The sequence below is a fragment of the Phocoena sinus genome, chromosome 1, assembly GCF_008692025.1.
Source record: "Phocoena sinus isolate mPhoSin1 chromosome 1, mPhoSin1.pri, whole genome shotgun sequence".
NCBI classification, from domain to species: Eukaryota; Metazoa; Chordata; class Mammalia; order Artiodactyla; family Phocoenidae; genus Phocoena; species Phocoena sinus.
Window position 1 is genome coordinate 19,445,446 of NC_045763.1, and position 21,444 is coordinate 19,466,889.

A 21,444-nucleotide genomic window follows, 5' to 3' on the forward strand; every position below is an offset into this window, starting at 1 on the left:
TTAGTGGGTTATTTCAGATAGGTAAGCATGATAAATTTTGGCTGTGCTTTAATTGTTCCCTCCTTGTTTAAAATTTAAGAATAAAGTGAAGAGACATATTTGTATAGTTTTAAATGATTTCTCAATTCACAGTGATTTAGACTAAAGCAAGAGAACATCAAGTCTCCTGTTATAAGTTGAATCACCAACTCAGAGGAGGAGACATGGCAAGCCCTTAAGACTGAAACTCACAAAATCATGATTTATTGGGGGATGTTTATGAGAAAATGCTAAACAAGTATTATTACAGTTGTGGTAAAGTTGGGGGGTATATTTTGAGTTTCACTGTATCCTATAGTGACATTTTTACTTTGTGTATTCTCAAATTTTTTAATTATTCAGATTAAACTTTGTAGACCACAGGTAATACAAAGGCAGGAACCATGTCTTTTCTTGTTTATCACTGGATTTTCATTGTTTAGTGTAGGTCCTCACTTGGTTGATGAATGATTAAAAAATAAAAATTTTAATTAAAAAAGACTTATCTGCCCTTGGAGATAATACATAAATGACATTAAAAAAGTGGGTTTTAATATAGTTAGAAACTATTTAGAATGGAAACTAGATTAATAATTGAAAAAAACTTTATTTGGAAATAATTTCAAACTTACAGACAAGTTGTAAGAATAGGAACAGTACAAAGACACCTTTTACCCAGGTTTACCTATTGTTAACATTTTACCCCATTTGCTTTGTTATTTACTCTTTCTCTTGTAAGTTGTGTACATTGTAGCCCTTTACCCCTAAATACTTCAGTGTGCATTCCCTAAGAGTAGGGATATATCTTGTATTACAGCATAACAGTTATTAACTCTGTAAATCAGTCTCCATCATACCCCTCAACCTCCCCTTTCCAGAATAGGAAACTAAGACCCAAAGAGATTAAGTGATTTACCCATGGTTATATAGTTTCTCAGTGAAAAATGCAGCCTATTTTGCAAGTCAAGTATTGGTTCTCATCCCTAAATCACAGCAGTATCTTTTCTTTTTTTCTCTTGACAAGTCAAATCACTTAACAGTATAATATACTAATTAAAATTTATAATTGTTCTTCTAAAACCAGATATAACCATCCTGCAGCAAGCATAAAGGACTTGATCTATAAAGGACTCTGGGTCATCATAATTGTCCTTGACATTGTATTTGGTCTTAAGATAAGCTGGGGCTTCCCTGGTGGCGCAGTGGTTGAGAGTCCGCCTGCCGATGCAGGGGACACGGGTTCGTGCCCCGGTCTGGGAAGATCCCACATGCCGCAGAGCGGTTGGGCCCGTGAGCCATGGCCGCTGAGCCTGCGCGTCCGGAGCCTGTGCTCCGCAACGGGAGAGGCCACAACAGTGAGAGGCCCGCGTACCGCAAAAAATAAATAAATAAAAAATAAAGAAACATTAATGTTATATTGTTTTGCACTAAAAGGTACTTGCCTCTGCTTCCTAGTTTTTGTGGAATGAGAGTGTTCTTGAATTTGAGTGTCTAGGTTTTAAGGGGCTCTAGGCTAGTTTGGTTTAAGTAACTTGGCTTTTGCCAAGTGTGAGGCAAGGTAGCATAGTGTGGCATTACTTAAGAGTATGAGAGGAGGCTGTTATTTATCAAATGTGACCCCAACAAATGGTGACTAGGTTGCTGGCTTACAAAGAGCAGAGTCCAGAAGGCATCATGAGGAATTCAGAGTTTAACCATGGAGTAAACATCTTTCCAGTCTTTTTTTTTTGGCCTGTTTTTCCTCCATGTCAGTGTTTACCAAAATATGGTCTGCCTATCAAATGCATCAGAATTAGAATTGTTTGGAGTGCTTGTTAAAAATTGCAGATTCCTGAACCCTACCACAGACATACTGAATCAGTGTCTGGAGGTGAGACCTGGTAATCTGTGTTTTAAACCCATTTCCTTATGGATTTTTATGTATCCTAAGAGTTCTAGAATCCTGCTCCTATGTAGGTGTCTTTCGTTTTCAGGGCTTTTCCACATTCATTCTATAACTTGTGTTTTACTTAATTTTCATATGTTTAGGGTGGGAAGGTTTTTGATTGCTTGCTTTTTTGTTGTTAAATGAAAGATTCACGTGCATGGTACAAATATCAAAAAGTATGAAAGTGTATACAATGCACAATTCCCTCCCTGTTCCCCTGTTTTAGAGCATTGTGCTGTTCTAAGCCCTTTAATATAGTAATTCATTCAGTTCTTCCAAACAATCCAGTGAGGTAGGTCATGTTACTGTTCCCATTTTATAGAAGACAAAAACAGGCCCAGAGAGGTTAAATCACTTTTTCAAAGTCACACAGCTAGGAAATGCTGGAATTGTCTGGGAGTCTGGCTCTTAACTCTTAACCATCATCCTCTGCTGAGTGAGAGGATATAAGGATTAACTAGATTAACACATGTGAAGAGCTTGTTTTGGGAGAGTATAGAGTTCATCTTCAACATGGTAAATGTTTCAAATGAACTCTAACAGCCTACCCTGGAGTTTCATCTAAGCCTGGTATCTAATCCTTATGTAATTTCGAACTAATCAGTTCTCTTAATTGCACAGGCTCTCTTCTGGAGAGTAGACTTCATGAATTGGTGATACTGAACAAGAAAATGGTAGCAACTGAGGTCTTTTCAGGGTCCTGTCATTGCCTGTCTGTCTTTTATTTACATAAAATACATCCCAGGCAGAGCTTGGGATACGGTAATTCTTCCATTACATATCCTTTGCTTTATTTATAGAATTATTTCTATGATATGGTTATGGCCAGGAAACAGTGATACATTCTTTACATGGCCAGAGATTTTTGACACCTCAAATAGAGGATATCTTTGCTTCACTCCATTTAGTGGACTATTTAAACTTTATATAGACCATATTTCTTAAAGCATTAGGGCATAATATATGTCATTTGGAAGAACTTAACGTAGAAAATACTTAGATTCATTCCCCTCTCTTATTTTCTAAATGATGTAACCTAGGGATTCTAATGACAGTGCTAGAACTGAAGAACCTGTTGTTAGGCCTTGAGTTCTGTGCATGAAGTATCTTTAACGTCAGGTAACATTTACTGAACTCTTACCATGTGCCAGGAACTGTGTGTACCTTAACTGATTTGATCCTCATAATATCACGTAAGTTTCACAATGTTAAGTATTTTACCAAAGGTCACACAGCTAATACTTAGTGAAGTCAGGATTCAAATCCAGATGTCTTAATCTAAACATTGTTATTTCCTCCATACTCTGCAGACCCTGTAGAAGGATAACAGCTTATTAAACGTGTAGACTCTAAACCTTGGTTCCAGCATGTTTAGCAAAAACTCTGAAGAAATAGATAATAGAAGCCAGGTGACTTCACCCCATTTATTGTGTTGTTTTGTGACTTTTAAGTTAATCTAAATCGAAGGAAGCCATTTTGTGAATTTAGACAGCTAATTTAGATAGAAACAACGTTAAAGGTAAGTGAGCTCTTAAAGTTTTAAAGTTCATTCTTTCAGCTACACACTGTTCTCATACATTCCCTTGAAAATATGTCAAGGAAAATATTGATAAGTTAATGGTCAGAAGCCCATTCTTACCTTCAGGTCCCAGCTTCTCTTTCTCTTCTAGTCATAGTCATCCCTCACCCCCAGTCCCTTAAACACAAAGAAATAAAGAGGACCAAGTTAACGCTCTCTTTCTAGGGTGTTTTTTTTTTTTTTTTTTTTTTTTTTTAATTTAGTTATTTATTTTTGGCTGCGTTGGGTCTTTGTTGCTGCACTTGGGCCTTCTCTGGTTGCGGTGCATGGGCTTCTCATTGCAGTGGCTTCTCTTGTTGCGGAGCACAGGCTCTAGGTGCGTGGGCTCAGTAGTTGTGGCTCGTGGTCCCTAGAGCGCAGGCTCAGTAGTTATGGTGCACAGGCTTAGTTGCTCCATGGCATGTCGGGTCTTCTGGGACCAGGGCTCGAACCCATGTTCCCTGCATTGGCAGGCGGATTCTTAACCACTGTGCCACCAGGAAAGCCCCTCTAGGGTGTTTTAAAATCTGACTATTCTGAAAACTGATTAAACTGGGTTTTCTAAGTGAGCAGTTCCTTAACCTTGAATTAGTAAAACATTAAAATATTTATGGCACCTACCACTGACCCCTGTTCTGCAATGTAGGAGTTAATCAAGTAGTTTCTGAATAAATACTGGTATTAGGCAATTCAAGAATTACAACAGAGGTGGGGCAGGGGAAGGGTGCGGAACAGTGAGTGTATGAGAAGAACCCTAGATAGCAAATTAAACAAAACTACCCCTTTTGTAAGAACAAAACCTAAATGAATGCTAAGATTCATTATTTGTCTGGAATTGGTGGTTATTTCTGTCAGTGGTATTGTTCATGTTTTTGCTTTGATTATTTGGATTTTCTAATTTTTAAGAAATATAGACACGTATGTTTTCTGTAATATGAAGTTATAGTTTAAAAACTATGTATTGCAAATTAAAATTTTGTCCAGTATGTGATATTTATACTTGTAATCTGTGTCTATGTATTTTATTTATTTTTTTATAAGATTAAAAAAAATTTATATATATATATTTATTTATTTTTGGCTGAGTTGGGTCTTCTTTGCTGCGCGGGCTTTCTCTAGTTGCAGCGAGCGGGGGCTACTCTTTATTGCAGTGCGCGGCCTTCTCGTTGCGGTGGCTTCTCTTGTTGCGGAGCACAGGCTGATGCACAGACTTCAGTAGTTGTGGCACGCGGTCTCAGTAGTTTTGGCACGCGGACTCAGTAGTTGTGGCTCATGGTCTCTAGAGCACAGGCTCAGTAGTCGCGGCGCACGGGCTTAGTTGCTGCGCGGCATGTGGGATCTTTCCGGACCAGGGCTTGAACCCGTGTCCCCTGCGTTGGTGGGCAGATTCTGTGCCACCAGGGAAGTCCTGAGTCTATGTATTTTAAAAACAGCTTTACTGAGATATAATTCAGATATTATTCAGTTCAGCCATTTAAAGTGTACAATTCAGTGTTTTTTTGGTATATTCACAAAGTTATGCAACCGTCACCACAGTCTAATTTTAGAACATTTTTATCACTCCAAAAAGAAACCTTTTACCCATTAGCAATCATTCCCAACTCCCCTTTCTTTCCTCCCCTCTACCAGCCCTAGGCCACTGCTAATCAACTTTATGTCTCTGTAGATTTGCCTATTTTGGACATTTCATATAAATGGAATCATATAATATGTGGCCTTTTGTGACTGGTTCCTTTTATTTAGCATAATTTTTCAAAGTTCATACAAGTTATAACATGTATCAGTAATGTATTGCTTTTTATTATCAAATAATATTCTACTTTATGTATATATATCACCTTTCATATATTTTTAATTTTGTTTTTTAATTTTTGTAAATTTTATAGAAATATAGTTGATTTGCAATGTTATGTTAATTTCTGCTGTACAGCAAAATTATTGTTATACATGTATATATTCTTTTTCATGTTCTTTTCCATTATGGTTTATCACAGAATATTGAATATAGTTCCCTGTGCTGTATAGTAGGACCTTGTTGTTTATCCATCCTATATATAACAGTTTGCATCTGCTAATTCCAAACTCCCACTCCTTCCCTCCCCCCCACCCCGCCTTGGCAACCAGAAGTCTGTTCTCTGTGTGAGCCTGTTTCTGTTTCATAGATATGTTCATTTGTGTTGTGTTTCAGGTTTTACATATAAGCGATATCATATGGTATTTGTCTTTCTCTTTCTGACTTATTTTTCTTATCATGATAATCTCTAGGTCTATCCATGTTGCTGGAAATGGCATTATATGGTTTAGTAATAATCCGTTGTATTAATTCTGCTTTTCAAATTTAATATATCTGAGAAACCTCCACTTCTGGGAAGATGGATTAGTTGGTGGTGGCGAGTTTCCTGGGTTTTTGCTTCATACATCCCAGACTTGGCACTATAGAACCCAGCAACCCAGAAACTCCCAACAATTGTAGACAGAAAAAACAATAACAAAAACTTTGACAAAAGGCTGCTCTCTCTAGCCAGAAAACCAGGAAAAGGGGCAGCCTAAGCAGGACAGAAAACTTTCAGACAATAGCTGCTCTATTCCAAACACCACAGGAAAAATCTATGGTCCTGTTTTCCACCCATGCCAGCGAAGGCCGAATGGGTTAGCCCTGACTCCACCCTCTGGTGGTGTGATGTCATTTAACAAATCCTTTACTGATGGGCATTGGGAGATCCCCAGTGTTTTGCTATTATAAACAACACTTTATTTTTCCTTCCTCTTGTATCCTTGGACATCTGTATAAGTGTTTCTATAGAATAAATTTCTAGACATGAAATTGTTGGGTCAATAGCATACAGTGAAGCCTTCAAAAATGACCATTAGATGACATTAAAATATGGAAATATATAAGAAGTATTAAATTTTCTATCTTCTTTCTGTTGTTCAGATTGGGTAATTTTTATTATTCTGTTTTTCAGTTCACCAATTCTTTTCTCTGTCCTCTCCATTGGCTGTTGAGCCCACCCTCTGAGCTTTTTATTTCAGTTATTGTATTTTTCAGTTCTTAAATTTCTGGTTCTTTGCATCTTGAATTTCCTTGCTGAGGCTATTTTTATGTTTATTTTAAGCTGTTCATAATTGCTCATTGAAGCATTTTTATCATGGCTGCTTTAAAATCTTTGTCAGCTAATTCTAACATTTATGTCATCTTGATGTTGACATCTTTTGATTGCATTTTTTCATTCAGTTTGATATGGTTCTTGGTATGACAAAGGATTTTCAGTTGAAACCTAACATTTTCTTATTATGTTGTGAAACTCTGGATCTTGTTTAAACTTTCTGTTTAAACTTCTCTGACACTCAAATAAGACTTCTCTGACATTGCTCTGGAGGGGGGTGGGAGAGAAGAACGGCAGTGGGAAGGAGAAGCCAGATGGACATAGACATCCAAGTGGAGATAGAAGTCCAGGTGCCCCACTTGGCCTCCATTGATACCCAAGGTAGGAAGGCTCCTCATTATTGTTGGTCAGGGGTGAGGGTTCCAGCTCCCCATGTGGTCTCCACTGAGACCCCAGTCGAGGTGGCCTCATTACAGCTGGTTGATGTTGAAAGTCCTGACTACTCTACTAGGCCTCCTCCTCTGACACCCCTCTGCTTCCCTCTCTTCCAACTAAGAAAAAGGGGGGTTTCTCATTACTGGCTGGCAGGGTTTAAAGCCTGGCTCCCTCTTTGGCCTTCTCTGATACCATCCTGGTGGGGGCATTACAGCCTCCAGAGGGTTGATTATATTAGTTTGGGAATAAAATATTTTAAAAAGCTGTATAGTGTGATCACACGTTTAAAAGAAAAAAGTAGTGTGTACATAGAAAATAAAAATCTAGAAGAATAACTAGTGAATGGTTCAAGGGTAGGGGAACTCTGACATTCTGTAGTGTTTCGGTTTTTATTTTAAAAAGAATAGAGGTAAAAGACCTATACTCAGAAAACTATAAAACACTTATGAAAGACATTGAAGACAACAGAAACAGATGGAAAGATATACCATGTTCTTGGACTGGAAGAATTAATATTGTTAAAATGACCATAACATCCAAGGCAATCTACAGATCAGTGCAATCCCTATCCAAATACCAATGGCATTTTCCACAGAACTAGAACAAATAATTTAAAAAATTGTATGAAAACACAAAAGACCCCAAGTAGCCAAAACAATCTTGGAGAGAAGAACAGAGGGGGAGAAATCATGCTCCCTGACCTCAGACTATACTACAAAGCTATAATAATCAAAACCGTATGGTATTGGCACAAAGACAAACTTATAGTTCAATGGAACAGGATAGAAATCCCAGAAATAAACCCATGCACCTATGGTCAATTAATCTACGACAAAAGAGACAAGAATATACGATGGAGAAAAGACAGTCTCTTCAATAAATAGTGTTGGGAAAACTGGAGCCACATGTAAAAGAATGAAATTAGAATATTCTCTAATACCATATACAAAAATAAACTCAAATTGATTAAAAACCTAAATGTAAGACCAGATACTATAAAACTCCTAGAGGAAAACATAGATAAGTGAGGTTTTAAAGTTTTACCTTTAGCATGGATTCTATCTAAATTAGCTGTCTAAATTTATAAAGTGGCTTCCTTTGATATAGATTAACTTAAAAGTCACATGAAACTATTTGACATAAATTGCAGCAATATTTGTTTGGATCCGTCTACTAAAGCAAAGGAAACAAAAGCAAAATAAACAAACGGGACCTAATGAAACTTAAAAACTTTTGCACAGTGAAGGAAACCAATGACAAAATGAAAGCACAACCTATTGAATGGAAGAAGACATTTGCAAATGATATGACAGATAAGGGGTTAATATCCATTAATATACAAAATATATAACCAGCTCATACAACTCAACATTAAAAAACAACCAGATTAAAAAATGGGCTGAAGAACTGAATAGACATTTTTCCAAAGAGGAAATGCAGATGGCCAACAGGCACATGAAAAGATGCTTAACATCACTAATAATCAGGGAAATGCAAATGAAAACCACAATGAGATATCACCTTACACCGGTCAGAATGGCGATCATCAAAAAGAATGCAAATTGCAGATGTTGGCAAGGATGTGGAGAAAAGGGAACCCTTGGACACTATTGGTGGGAATGTAAATTGGTGCAGTCACTGTGGAAAGCAGTATGGAAGTTTCCCCAAAAACTAAAAATTGGACTGCTATATGACCCAGGAGTCCCATTCCTGGATGTATATCTGAAAAAGCACAAAAACACTAATTCAAAAAGATACATGCACCTTAATGTTCATAGCAGCATTATTTACAATAGTGATGGTATGGAAATAACCTAAGTGCCCATCAACAGATGAATGGATAAAGAAGATGTGATGTATGTATACAATGGAATACTACTGAGCCATAAAAAAGAATGAAATTTTGCCATTTGCAGCAACATGGATAGACTTGGAGGGCGTTATGCTAAGTGAAATAAGTCAGACAGAGAAAGACAAATACTGTATGATATCACTTATATGTGGAATCTAAAAAATGCAACAAACTAGTGAATAAACCAGAAGAAGCAGACTCATAGATATAGAGCACGAACTAGTGGTTACTAGTGGTGGGGGGGAAGGGGCAATAGAGTGGTAGGAGTAAAAAAGAGTTATTTTGGGATTATATGAAATCATGTGTGTGAAATTTTTGAAAATTTTAAAGCAGTATAGAATTTAAAGAATTTCATTTAATAAAAAAATTTAAGATGAGTGTATATGTTACCGTTAGAAGCAGTAAAAAAAAAGCATACTTTTTTTAGATGCTATGTGTTCATTTTTAACATTAATAAAAACTGGATGCAGAATAAGATACCCTGATTCCCAGTGTAGTATGCTTTCCATTATACCATAATATCCTCCTCACCTCCTCAGTCAGTTGAACCAATAGGTTGTATTTATTGTAATTCATACTGAAGAGAGTAATTTTGATTCTTTAACTTTGTTGAAATGGAATTTTATTAGTACAACTTGGATTAAAGGAGGGAGTTTTTGATTTATGACTACTGGACATCCGAGTTTTTCCACAGTTTCACTCTACTTTATGAAAACATCATCTGGCTAGTAGCTGCCAATTTTCTAGTGCTGTTATGACTTTGGAAAAACTTAATCATGGCAGTACTTCTTATTTGAATTGTCATGAGTTTTAGGAGAGCAGTTAATACAAAGGCGTTTTCCAGATTTATCCTGAAGAGTGCACATGCTAAGTTATTTATTTATTTATTTATTTTTGGCTGCGTTGGGTCTTTGTTGCTGCACATGGGCTTTCTCTAGTTGTGGCGAGCAGGGGTTACTCTTCGGTGCAGTGTGCAGCCTTCTCATTTTGGTGGCTTCTCTTGTTGTGGAGCAGGGGCTCTAGGGCACGTGGGCTTCAGTAGTTGTGGCACGTGGGCTCAGTAGTTGTGGTGCATGGGCTTAGTTGCTCCGCGGCATATGGGATCTTCCTGGACCAGGGCTCGAACCTGTGTCCCCTGCACTGGCAGGCGGATTCCCAACCTCTGCGCCACCAGGGGAGTCCCCTGTATTATATTTAATCAGGTAACTGCTTTTATTTTTTTTAACTCCCCTCCATTTCCCCACTAGTTTAGGAATTAATGACTTTACTAATGTAGCATTTTACTGAAATGCCTTCTGAAGTTTTTGAGAGTTACTTCAGGATAATAAACAGTACTTCTACCCAGCATCTTTGAGTGACTTGTTGAAAGTTAGTTTCTGGCTCTATGCATAGACTTTATGGTGAAGAGGGCTGTGTTGGCTGCTAGTGAGTGTCAGAATGTTCTCTTCCAGCCTGCTTGCTCGCTCTTTCATTTCCTCCTCCCCCTTCCCTCCTTTTTAAACTTGGGGGGCATACTTGATGGAATTCAAGATTTGTCCCACTCTAATTTTTAGGAAAATTGTGTTATCGTAGAGCTCAGGGAAGTCAGCTGCTTCATTTATTAAGTAGGATTACAAATAAATTATTATAAAGATATCTTTTGTTATTTTCTTGTTCCCTGAGGGAATGTGTAAACAGGGTATGGGATTTTTATAATGAATACTTTTTTTTTTTTTTTTTGCGTACGCGGGCCTCTCACTGCCGTGGCCTCTCCCGTTGCGGAGCACAGGCTCCGGACGCGCAGGCTCAGCGGCCATGGCGCACGGGCGCAGCCGCTCCGCGGCATGTGGGATCTTCCCGGAACGGGGCACGAACCCGTGTCCCCTGCATCGGCAGGCGGACTCTCAACCACTGCGCCACCAGGGAAGCCCAATGAATACTTTTTAAAAAAATATTTATTTATTTGTTTGGCTGCACTGTGTCTTAGTTGTGACATATGGGATATTTTAGTTGCGGCATGTGGGCTCTTAGTGCAGCGTACGGGATCTAGTTCCCTGACCAGGGATAGAAGCCAGGCCCTCTGCCTTGGGAGTGTGGAGTCTTAACCACTGGACCACCAGGGAAGTCCCATGAATAATTTTGCTTAATGTGGGGGAGATTGGCAGTTATTTTACCCTTTGGAGAGAGGCACACGTTTCCCTTTTTATGTTGCCCTCTAAAGAATACTGTTTCATAGAACAAGAAATGACTTACGTTTCATAAAACCTATGATAGTCTTTGCCCTGACGCAAGGATATATGTACCCCCTAGGGATTGATTGGACCTGTGCTGTCCAATAGGTTGCCATTAGCCATGTGTGGCTGTTTAAATATAAATTAATTAAAAGTAAATAAAATTCAGTTCATTTGAACTAGCCACATTTTAAGTACTCATTAGCCGTATGTCACAAATGACTACTGTATTGGACAGTGATAATTCAGGTACTTTCTATCATTGCAGATAGCGCTCTTGGACAGCGCTATATTAGACTGGCCATTTTTAAGAAAAAGAGGCGGGAATTCCCTGGTGGTCCAGTGGTTAGGACTCTGTGCTTTCACTTCCGAGGGCCTGGGTTCAATCCCTGGTCAGGGAATTAAGATCCTGCAAGCTGTGCAGTGTGGCCAAAACAAAAAAAAGAGGAAGAGGCAAATGAAAGACCTGAATTTCTTCCTTCCACAATGCAACTTTTCCTGTCTCCTAGTACCCTTGACTAAAATTCAGGAAAAGGTCTATTGTTTTGTGTATCATCACTTTGGCCTTGTTTTTTAATGTTTATTTCTGTTTCCAGGCTGGCAGTGATGGTGAAAGCATAGGAAACTGCCCCTTTTCCCAGAGGCTCTTCATGATTCTTTGGCTCAAAGGAGTTGTGTTTAGTGTCACAACTGTTGACCTGAAAAGGTAAGATTTGGTTGTAGTTGGGGATCAACTTGATGTTCTCAGTTTGATCCTCTCCTCATCCCTCACTTTGCTTGCATATGTTCTATAAAGAAATGTATTAAAGTTCAGCTGATTCATGGGCACATTTAACTTGTATAAGTATTATGGATAATTCACAATGTAAGTATATTGCTTGTGGCCTCTCAGTCTTTTTAGGAGCTTATTGTATGTTTACCTTATAACATCAAGAGCAGCACCAGGAGCTGTTTTAGGGTAGAAGCAGTGAAATCTTTGACTTTACACATAAACATGTAACTATGCAGAACTTTCTAAGCAGACGACTTCTCAAATGTGCTCGTAGACACGTGGCCTATACAATCTGGATCTTTAAAACCAAGAGTGGGATTTTTGGAGGCTGATTACTGCTGTGGTCTTTTTCATTTCATCTACTTTTCAAAGCATAATAGGAGTTTTCTATAATATGATTTTAACCATATTTGGTTAAATACAATTAAGAATAAGAGCAGTTATCTATGGCCCTGTGATTGTTCTTGCTAGGTGAAGGGTTGTTTCTGACTTTCTCTCTACAGACCAAAGTGGAGAGGGCAGAGAAGAGCCCTGAGAGCAGTAAGCTTTTTTTACTCAGTAACTTCTATTCTCCCTTAGCAGACAGGTCTGAGGCGAAGAACATTCATACTTAAAAAAAAAAAAAAAGATTTAAACCAAGGGTTGAGAACATTTTTACCAATAGAAAATCTGGGATTTGGCAGTGGAAATGTATTCCTCTTGACACAAATGCCACAAAGCAAAAAATGCTTTGCTACTTATTTTTTAAGCTTATTAGACATGTGCAGTGTCCAAGAAAAAATAATGACAGGCTATCACTGGATGAGGAGCAGAATTCATGAACATTCTCCTTCTGGGCATCACAATGTGAGAATTACCTGACAGCTGTAATCCCATTCCCTGCTCTAGGTTAGCATTCTCTGGGACCCCTGTCAGTTCCTTAAAATTTATTTTTTACTTCACTTAATTGAGATTTTGCAGACTTAAAATCTATTTATTGAAAATAAGCCATAAAGTCTTCCAGGAACCCCTTTGGTTATATATATGAATGTAGAAATAAGCCTTTGGGAATTGTAAGAACTACAGGCTCATTTGAAGACATACCTAGCTCATATTGGACAGAGATATTGTAAGAATGAAATAATTTATATAGTTACCCTTCTATTACTGTTTTTTTCCTACATGCATTCACAAAGGGAGTTTCCCAATATAACTCCTAAAAATAGACCGTGCCGCCAAGAACACACCCTTAGTGTGTCTTAAAATACATGGATTTCTCCTATTCCATTTTTGGCTTGGAGCAAGTGAGTTGACTAACATGCTTTGAAAAAGCCTTCTTTGAACAGCTCAATACAGTGCTTGGTTGTGGTGCACACCAGTAATAGAACCATAAACAATGGGAATCTGGTTCAGAAAAGGAAGTGAACTCATAACGGCTGTTTCTAAGTCATCTGTTTCACTTTTCGTTTACCAAGTGTTGATGGCATTATTCTTGGAAGTTGATTGATATTTGGGGATTTGTATATGTTTAGGAGTAATGTGCCCTACATGTAAAAAGTGACACATGGGAAGTAGGATGAAAGATTCAGGGCCTCCTAATTAGAAAATTTGCTACTCAAAGAAGATGTGTGTTTATTTCCTAGAGCTTTGTGTAAAATCTACAGAGAACACTTAATACTGGAGCCTATATTCTTTAGCTTTCTTTGAAAGTCTTAGGTCTACAGTACATATAAAAAAATCCTTCTTAAGGTCAGTTAAAAGTGTACAAGTAGTACATGATAATGAGTCCCCTTCATCCCTAACCTTGGTCATCAGGTTCCCCTTCACAGAGATAATTGCATTTAGGTTTGCTCTTTACCATCCTTCCAGACCTTTTCTATGAGTTTACATGCTTATATATATAGTCTTAAGTAAGATTTCAAAGAGAAGGTACCCCAAGAGAGTGAACGTTGGCTCAAAAAAAAACCAGTATAAATAAAATAAAGTTGTCACAGAGGACTAAAACATGCTGTAGTAAAAAGTACCTTTCATAATATATTCTTAACTTTAAAACTTTAAATATGATTGTTTTTAGAAAGCTGTAGGGGAGAAAGATTTGGTGCCTATAGTGCTTATTTTCCTGCTTTTCCTGATAATTGCCTAATTTCTTGATGAAATGTACTGATCCCAGAACAAACTGGCGGAGAGCAATAGAACTCTACTGAGAGCTTTTTAGAAGCCCACTCTCTGCTCTGAAAAAATTATTGTTAAATGACATTTCATCCATAAGAACAAGCCAGTTTCTAGTTCTGGCACTGTGTAACATGTTCTCTTTGAAGCTCAGTCGGTGTTAGTGACTATGCTGGTGGTATTCATATGCCCCTGTGAGGCTTGGAACAACCTTCCATTGCTTCCTGCGAGTGCTGCCTTCATACTTTTGTGGGAGTAATTTCTAAACCTAATTTTTGTTTATGCTGCAGTCGTATTACAGAACTTTCAGATTAAAAAAAAAATAGTTCCCAAGCTTTAGGAATTCAGGTTTATATCAACTGCCATTTGAACAAAAGCTTCAGGTAAATATAAGTGAAAATATTAAAATATGGGACACATTTCAGGATGTTATCATGTGTCATCAAAAGGGGAGCAACCATGGCACAGCAGAAAGTGTTAGGGGTAGAGACCTGGTTCTGTGTGGAGAGAGCCCTGTCTCTGATTTCGCTGGGCAAGCTGTCTCATCTTCTTGGAGGTCAGTTACCTCATTTTTAATCTCAGTAAGAAAGAAGGGAAAAATAAACTAACATTTCTTCATTGTCTATTACGTGCTAAACACTGTTCAGGGTACTTTTTACTACTGTTATCAGACCATTTTCAGACCTATTATTGAATAGAATTTATTATTTTTATCACACTGGTGTTACAGGGCCTTTGTGGCTGACAGGTTCATGGCAGTGATCAAGATCTTTATTTGAAGACTTCCATTATCTTCATTATGCTCAGAAGTTCTTAAATCAGAGATCAGCATCATTAGAGCACAGATAAGCCTGAGAGGTAGGCTGGGGGAAGAGAAAGAAGGAAGCGTGAGAACAGTAATAAGAGAGAGAGACAGACACACATACATATACACACTGAGACATTGACTTGGATATAGCTGAGTGTGGCCATATAGTTGTTACGGTAAACTCTTCTGGTTTTGGGAAATAAGAGTGGAAATGATAACTTTAAGAAATAAGCTTTTTATTGTAAAAGCAGTGATATCTGCTATGTTACCAGTGAATAAAATTCCTCCTCCATGATATTCTCTGAGAAAATAGATAAATTGGAGAAGACCACTTTAAAAGTCTGGGAAATATTTGTTTTCATTTTTCCCATTCCCACCTTAAACATTGAAACTGTCTCATCCTTTGTGGTATTACCAGTTCCTTCTGCTTCAGAAGTCAGCATACCATTTGTAACATTGTATGAGTCAGACCCACAAGTAAATTGCCATGATCATGGCATAAGGTTTTGCATTATTATTATAATAGTTTAAACTTTAACAATTTTGTTATAGTTTAAAATGTTACAGCAGAACTATAAAACTGATAGTTCTGTATATCTTAAAAGGAGTTATAAACTCAGAACAAAATCTGATTTCCAAATAGATTCTTCAGGTAATTTGCTTTCATTATCATGTCTCTGTGGTTCTACCCTTCTGAAAATAGTCTTCAGCAAGTTGAGAGATCAGTTTGAGTTCCAGGTACATCTTCAGTACACAGCAGCATGAATAACACATACAGAGAGACTAAGTGGAGTGGAACAGGCCAGCCTTTTAGAGAAATCATTTCCTGCTGCTGGTCAGTCAGGGAAGTACAGACTCTGTTCTTCCCCTTTGTAAAGTTGACTTGGGCTACGTGAAGACCTTGTTAGAATGGTCCTACAATTCAAGATATGGGTCTCATGAATGCATTTTGAATCACATGTATACATACCCTGTGTGTGTGTGTGTGTGTGTGTGTGTGTGTGTGTGTGTGTGTGTGTGTGAGACAGAGAGAGATAGAGACAGAGACAGACATAATTTCACTGCCACTGCCACATGTCTTTATGTTCTTTTTCAAGATAATTTCAAAGATGAAAAATCCTGTTGAGGCCACTAAGAGCTGAAATAGAAAAATGGATTGTTAGTGAAAGGTTTTCTAAACCTGTTGTCAGTATAAACTCTGCTTATAAACTATAAATAAAATCTGTTGAGCATCATAAAAGCTGAATTTTTGATACCTTTTCATGGGTGCTATTTTGTTCTAAAATGATTGCTCCACAAGTTGACATTAAAGTAGACAGAGATCAGCAGTATACCACATTTAATCACAATAAATAAAATCCTTTAACTGGTTGAACGGGACACACAGACAAAATACTTAGTAACTGGGATCTTGGTGTGTGTGGTTTGATGTTCACAATTCAGTCATTCAGTTAGTGACTTTAGTATTAGTCAGAATATAGCAAATCTAGTGAAGGATAATTAATAGGAGTAAAGTGATCTGAAACCAAAGATTTGTGTTATCTTTTTTTGCTTATTCGCCATCTGGTGTCCAGCATTCTCTTGATTTGTATGAAATAATTCTATGCCTTGAAAATCAACACCTTTAAAGTTTTAAAAGGGAACTCAATTAACGTGTGAGTCTACATACTTCGTATTTTTTTCTCTCCATTTAGTGAGTCAACTAGTTACAGTAGGTCATTTTTAAGGACCAGCTCCAGTGTCCTGTGGCTGTGCTGTACTCATTTTATACCAAGCAGCTGGAACCGAGCCACCAGCCCGAGGGCCTCCAATTGTTTGTGCTGAATTAAATTTTAATTGCAATTAAGCCACTTAAGTTGCTTAAAGTATTAGCTCCTATAAGATGTCTCCTTTTCATTCCTGTCTTTCCCTTTCTTTCTGTATCTTATTTTAGTTTTTTCTTTTTTTTTTAATGAGTATTCACCATCCAGTTTTTAAATTTTTTTAAAATTAAAAAAAAATTTTAAACATCTTCATTGGAGTATAGTTGCTTTACAATGTTGTGTTAGTTTCTGCTGTATAACAAAGTGAATCAGCTATATGTATACATATATCCCCATATCCCCTCCCTCTTGCGTCTCCCTCCCACTCTCCCTATCCCACCCCTCTAGGTGGTCACAAAGCACTGAGCTGATCTCCCTGTACTATGCAGCTGCTTCCCACTAGCTATCTGTTTTACATTTGGTAGTGTATATATGTCAGTGCTATTCTCACTTCATCCCAGCTTACCTTGCCCCTTCCCATGTCCTCAAGTCCATTCTCTACATCTGTGTCTTTATTCCTGTCCTGCCCTGCCCCTAGGTTCATGAGAACCTTTTTTTTTTTTTTTTTAGATTCCCTATATATGTGTTAGCATACGGTATTTGTCTTTTTCTTTCTGACTTACTTCACTCTGTATGACAGACTCTAGGTCCATCCACCTCACTACAAATAACTCAATTTTGTTTCTTTTTATGGCTGAGTAATATTCCATTGTATATACGTGCCACATCTTTTTTATCCATTCATCTCTTGATAGACATTTAGGTTGCTTCCATGTCTTGGCTATTGTAAATAGTGCTGCAATGAACATTGTGGTACATGACTCTTTTTGAATTATGGTTTTCTCAGGGTATATGCCCAGTAGTGGGATTGCTGGGTCATATGGTAGCTCTATTTTTAGTTTTTTAAGGAACCTCCATACTGTTCTTCATAGGGGCTGTGTCAATTTACATTCCCACCAACAGTGCAAGAGGGTTCTCTTTCCTCCACACCCTCTCCAGCATTTATTGTTTGTAGATTTTTTGAAGATGGCCATTCTGACCAGTGTGAGGTGATACCTCATTGTAGTTTTGATTTGCATTTTTCTAATGATTAGTGATGTTGAACATCCTTTCATGTGTTTGTTAGCAGTCTGTATATCTTCGACAGAGAAATGTTTGTTTAGGTCTTCTGCCCATTTTTGGATTGGGTTGTTTGTTTTTTTGAAATTGTACTGCATGAGCTGCTTATGTATTTTGGAGATTAATCCTTTGTCAGTTGCTTTGTTTGCAAATATTTTCTCCTATTTTCGTCTTGTTTCTGGTTTCCTTTGCTGTGCAAAAGCTTTTAAGTTTCATTAGGTCCCATTTGTTTATTTTTGTTTTTATTTCCATTTCTCTAGGAGGGGGGTCAAAAAGGATTTTGCTGTGATTTATGTCATCGAGTGTTCTGCCTATGTTTTCCTCTAAGTGTTTGATAGTGTCTGGCTTTACATTTAGGTCTTTAATCCATTTTGAGTTTATTTTTGTGTATGGTGTTAGGGAGTGTTCTGATTTCATTCTTTCACATGTAGCTGTCCAGTTTTCTCAACACCACTTAATTGAAGAGGCTGTCTTTTCTCCATTGTATAGTCTTGCCTGCTTTATTAAAAGTAAGGTGACCATATGTGTGTGGGTTTATGTCTGGGCTTTCTATCCCATTCCATTGATCTGTATTTCTGTTTTTGCGTCAGCACCATATTGTCTTGATTACTGTAGCTTTGTAGTATAGTCTGAAGTCAGGGAGCCTGATGCCTCCAGCTCCGTTTTTCTTTCTCAAGATTGCTTTGACTATTCGGGGTCTTTTGTGTTTCCATACAAATTGTGGAATTTTTTGTTCTAGTTCTATGAAAAATGCCATTGCTAGTTTGATAGGGATTGCATTGAATCTGTAGATTGCTTTTCGTAGTAGAGTCATTTTCACAATGTTGATTCTTCCCATCCAAGAACATGGTATATCTCTCCATCTGTTTGTATCATGTTTAATTTCTTTCATCATTGTCTTATAGTTTTCTGCACACAGGTCTTTTGTCTCCTTAGGTAGGTTTATCCCTAGGTATTTTATTCTTTTTGTTGCAATGGTAAATGGGAGTGTTTCCTTAATTTCTCTTTCAGATTTTTTGTCGTTAATGTATAGGAATGCCAGAGATTTCTGTGCATTAATTTTGTATCTTGCTACTTTACCAGATTCATTGATTAGCTCTAGTAGTTTTCTGGTAGCATCTTTAGGATTCTTCGTGTATAGTATCATGTCATCAGCAAACAGTGACAGTTTTAATTCTTCTTTTCTGATTTGGTTTCCTTTTATTTCTTTTTCTTCTCTGACTGCTGTGGCTAAAACTTCCAAAACTATGTTGAATAATAGTGGTGAGAGTAGGCAATCTTGTCTTGTTCCTAATCTTAGAGGAAATGCTTTCAGTTTTTCACCATTGAGAATGATGTTGGCTGTGGGTTTGTCATATATGGCCTATATTATGTTGAGGTAGCTTCCCTCTATGCCTACTTTCTGGAGAGTTTTTATCATAAATGGGTGTTGAATTTTGCTGAAAGCTTTTTCTGCATCTATTGAGATTATCATATGGTTTTTATCCTTCAATTTGTTAATATGGTGTATTACATTGATTGATTTGTGTATATTGAAGCATCCTTGCATTCCTAGGATAAACCCCACTTGATCGTGGTGTATGAGCCTTTTAATGTGCTGTTGGATTCTGTTTGCTAGTATTTTGTTGAGGATTTTTGCATCTATGTTCATCAGCGGTATTGGCCTCTAGTTTTCTTTTTTTGTGACCTCTTTGTCTGGTTTTGGTATCAGGGTGATGGTGGCCTCGTAGAATGAGTTTGGGAGTGTTCCTCCCTCTGCTACCTATTTTGGAAGAGTTTGAGAAGGATAGGTGTTAGCTCTTCTCTAAATGTTTGATAGAATTCGCCTGTGAAGCCATCTGGTCCTGGGCTTTTGTTTGTTGGAAGATTTTTAATCACAGTTTCAATTTCACTGCTTGTGATTGGTCTGTTTATATATTCTGTTTCTTCCTGGTTCAGTCTCAGAAGCTTGTGCTCTTCTAAGAATTTGTCCATTTCTTCCAGGTTGTCCATTTTATTGGCATATAGCTGCTTGTAGTAATCTCTCATGATCCTTTGTATTTCTGCAGTGTCAGCTGTTACTTCTTTTTCATTTCTAATTCTGTTCATTTGAGTCTTCTCCCTTTTTTTCTGGATGAGTCTGGCTAATGGTTTATCAATTTTGTTTATCTTCTCAAAGAATCAGCTTTTAGTTTTATTGATCTTTGATGTTGTTTCCTTCATTTCTTTTTCATTTATTTCTGATTTGATCTTTATGATTTCTTTCCTTCTGCTAACTTTGGGGTTTTTTGGTCCTTCTTTCTCTAATTGCTTTCGGTATAAGGTTAGGTTGTTTATTTGAGATGTTTCTTGTTTTTTGAGGTATGATTGTATTGCTATAAACGTCCCTCTTAGAACTGCTTTTGCTGCATCCCATAGGTTTTGGGTCATCATGTTTTCATTGTCATTTGTTTCTAGGTATTTTTTGATTTCCTCTTTGATCTCTTCAGTGATCTCCTGGTTATTTACTAGTGTATTGTTTAGCCTCCATGTGTTTGAATTTTTTACAGTTTTTTTCCTGTAACTGATATCTAGTCTCATAGCGTTGTGGTCGGAAAAGATACTTGATACGATTTCTATTTTGTTAAATTTACCAACGCTTGATTTGTGACCCAAGATATGATCTATTCTGGAGAATGTTCCATGAGCACTTGAGAAGAAAGTATATTCTATTGTTTTTGGTTGGAGTATCCTATAAATATCAGTTAAGTCCATCTTGTCTAATGTGTCATTTAAAGCTTGTGTTTCCTTATTTTCATTTTGGATGATCTGTCCATTGGTGAAAGTGGGGTGTTAAAGTCCCCTACTATTATTGTGTTGCTGTTGATTTCCCCTTTTATGGCTGTTAGCATTTGCCTTATGTATTGAGGTGCTCTTATATGTTGGGTGCATAAATATTTGCAATCTTCTTCTTGGATGGATCCCTTATAGTAGTATTTATTTTAAAGTCTATTTTGTCTGATACGAGAATTGCTACTCCAGCTTTCTTTTGATTTCCATTTGCATGGAATATCTTTTTCCATCCCCTCACTTTCAGTCTGTATGTGTCCCTAGGTCTGAAGTGGGTCTCTTGTAGACAGCATATATACAGGTCTTGTTTTTGTATCCATTCAGCCAGTCTATGTCTTTTGGTTGGAGCATTTAATCCATTTACATTTAAGGTAATTATCGATATGTATGTTCCTATTACCATTTTCTTAATTGTTTTGGGTTTGTTTTTGGAGGTCTTTTTCTCCTCTTGTGTTTCCTGCCTAGAGAAGTTCCTTCAGCATTTGTTGTAAAGCTAGTTTGGTGATGTTGAATTCTCTTAAGTTTTGCTTGTCTGTAAAGGTTTTAATTTCTCTGTCAAATCTGAATGAGATCCTTGCTGGGTAGAGTAATCTTGGTTGTAGGTTTTTCCCTTTCATCACTTTAAATATGTCCTGCCACTCCCTTCTGGCTTATAGAGTTTCTGCTGAAAGATCATGTGTTAACCTTATGGGGATTCCCTTGTATGTTATTTGTTGCTTTTCCCTTGCTGCTTTTAATATTTTTTTCTTTTTTAAAATTTATTTATTTATTTTTGGCTGTGTTGGGTCTTCGTTTCTGTGCGAGGGCTTTCTCCAGTTGCGGCGAGCAGGGGCCACTCTTCATCGCGGTGCGCGGGCCTCTCACTATTGTGGCCTCTCGT

The 21,444-nt window shown here is 37.4% G+C and overlaps 1 protein-coding gene across 3 annotated transcripts in view; it reads left to right on the forward strand.

Moving 5' to 3' along the window:
• Positions 1 to 21,444, forward strand: part of CLIC4 (chloride intracellular channel 4) — an 82,847-nt gene that overhangs the window by 27,489 nt on the left and 33,914 nt on the right. For all 3 annotated transcript variants that reach the window (XM_032633267.1, XM_032633273.1, XM_032633283.1), the window contains one exon: positions 11,704 to 11,813. In XM_032633267.1, coding sequence (XP_032489158.1) covers positions 11,704 to 11,813 — 110 coding nt within the window. The remainder of the gene's footprint in view (positions 1 to 11,703; positions 11,814 to 21,444) is intronic.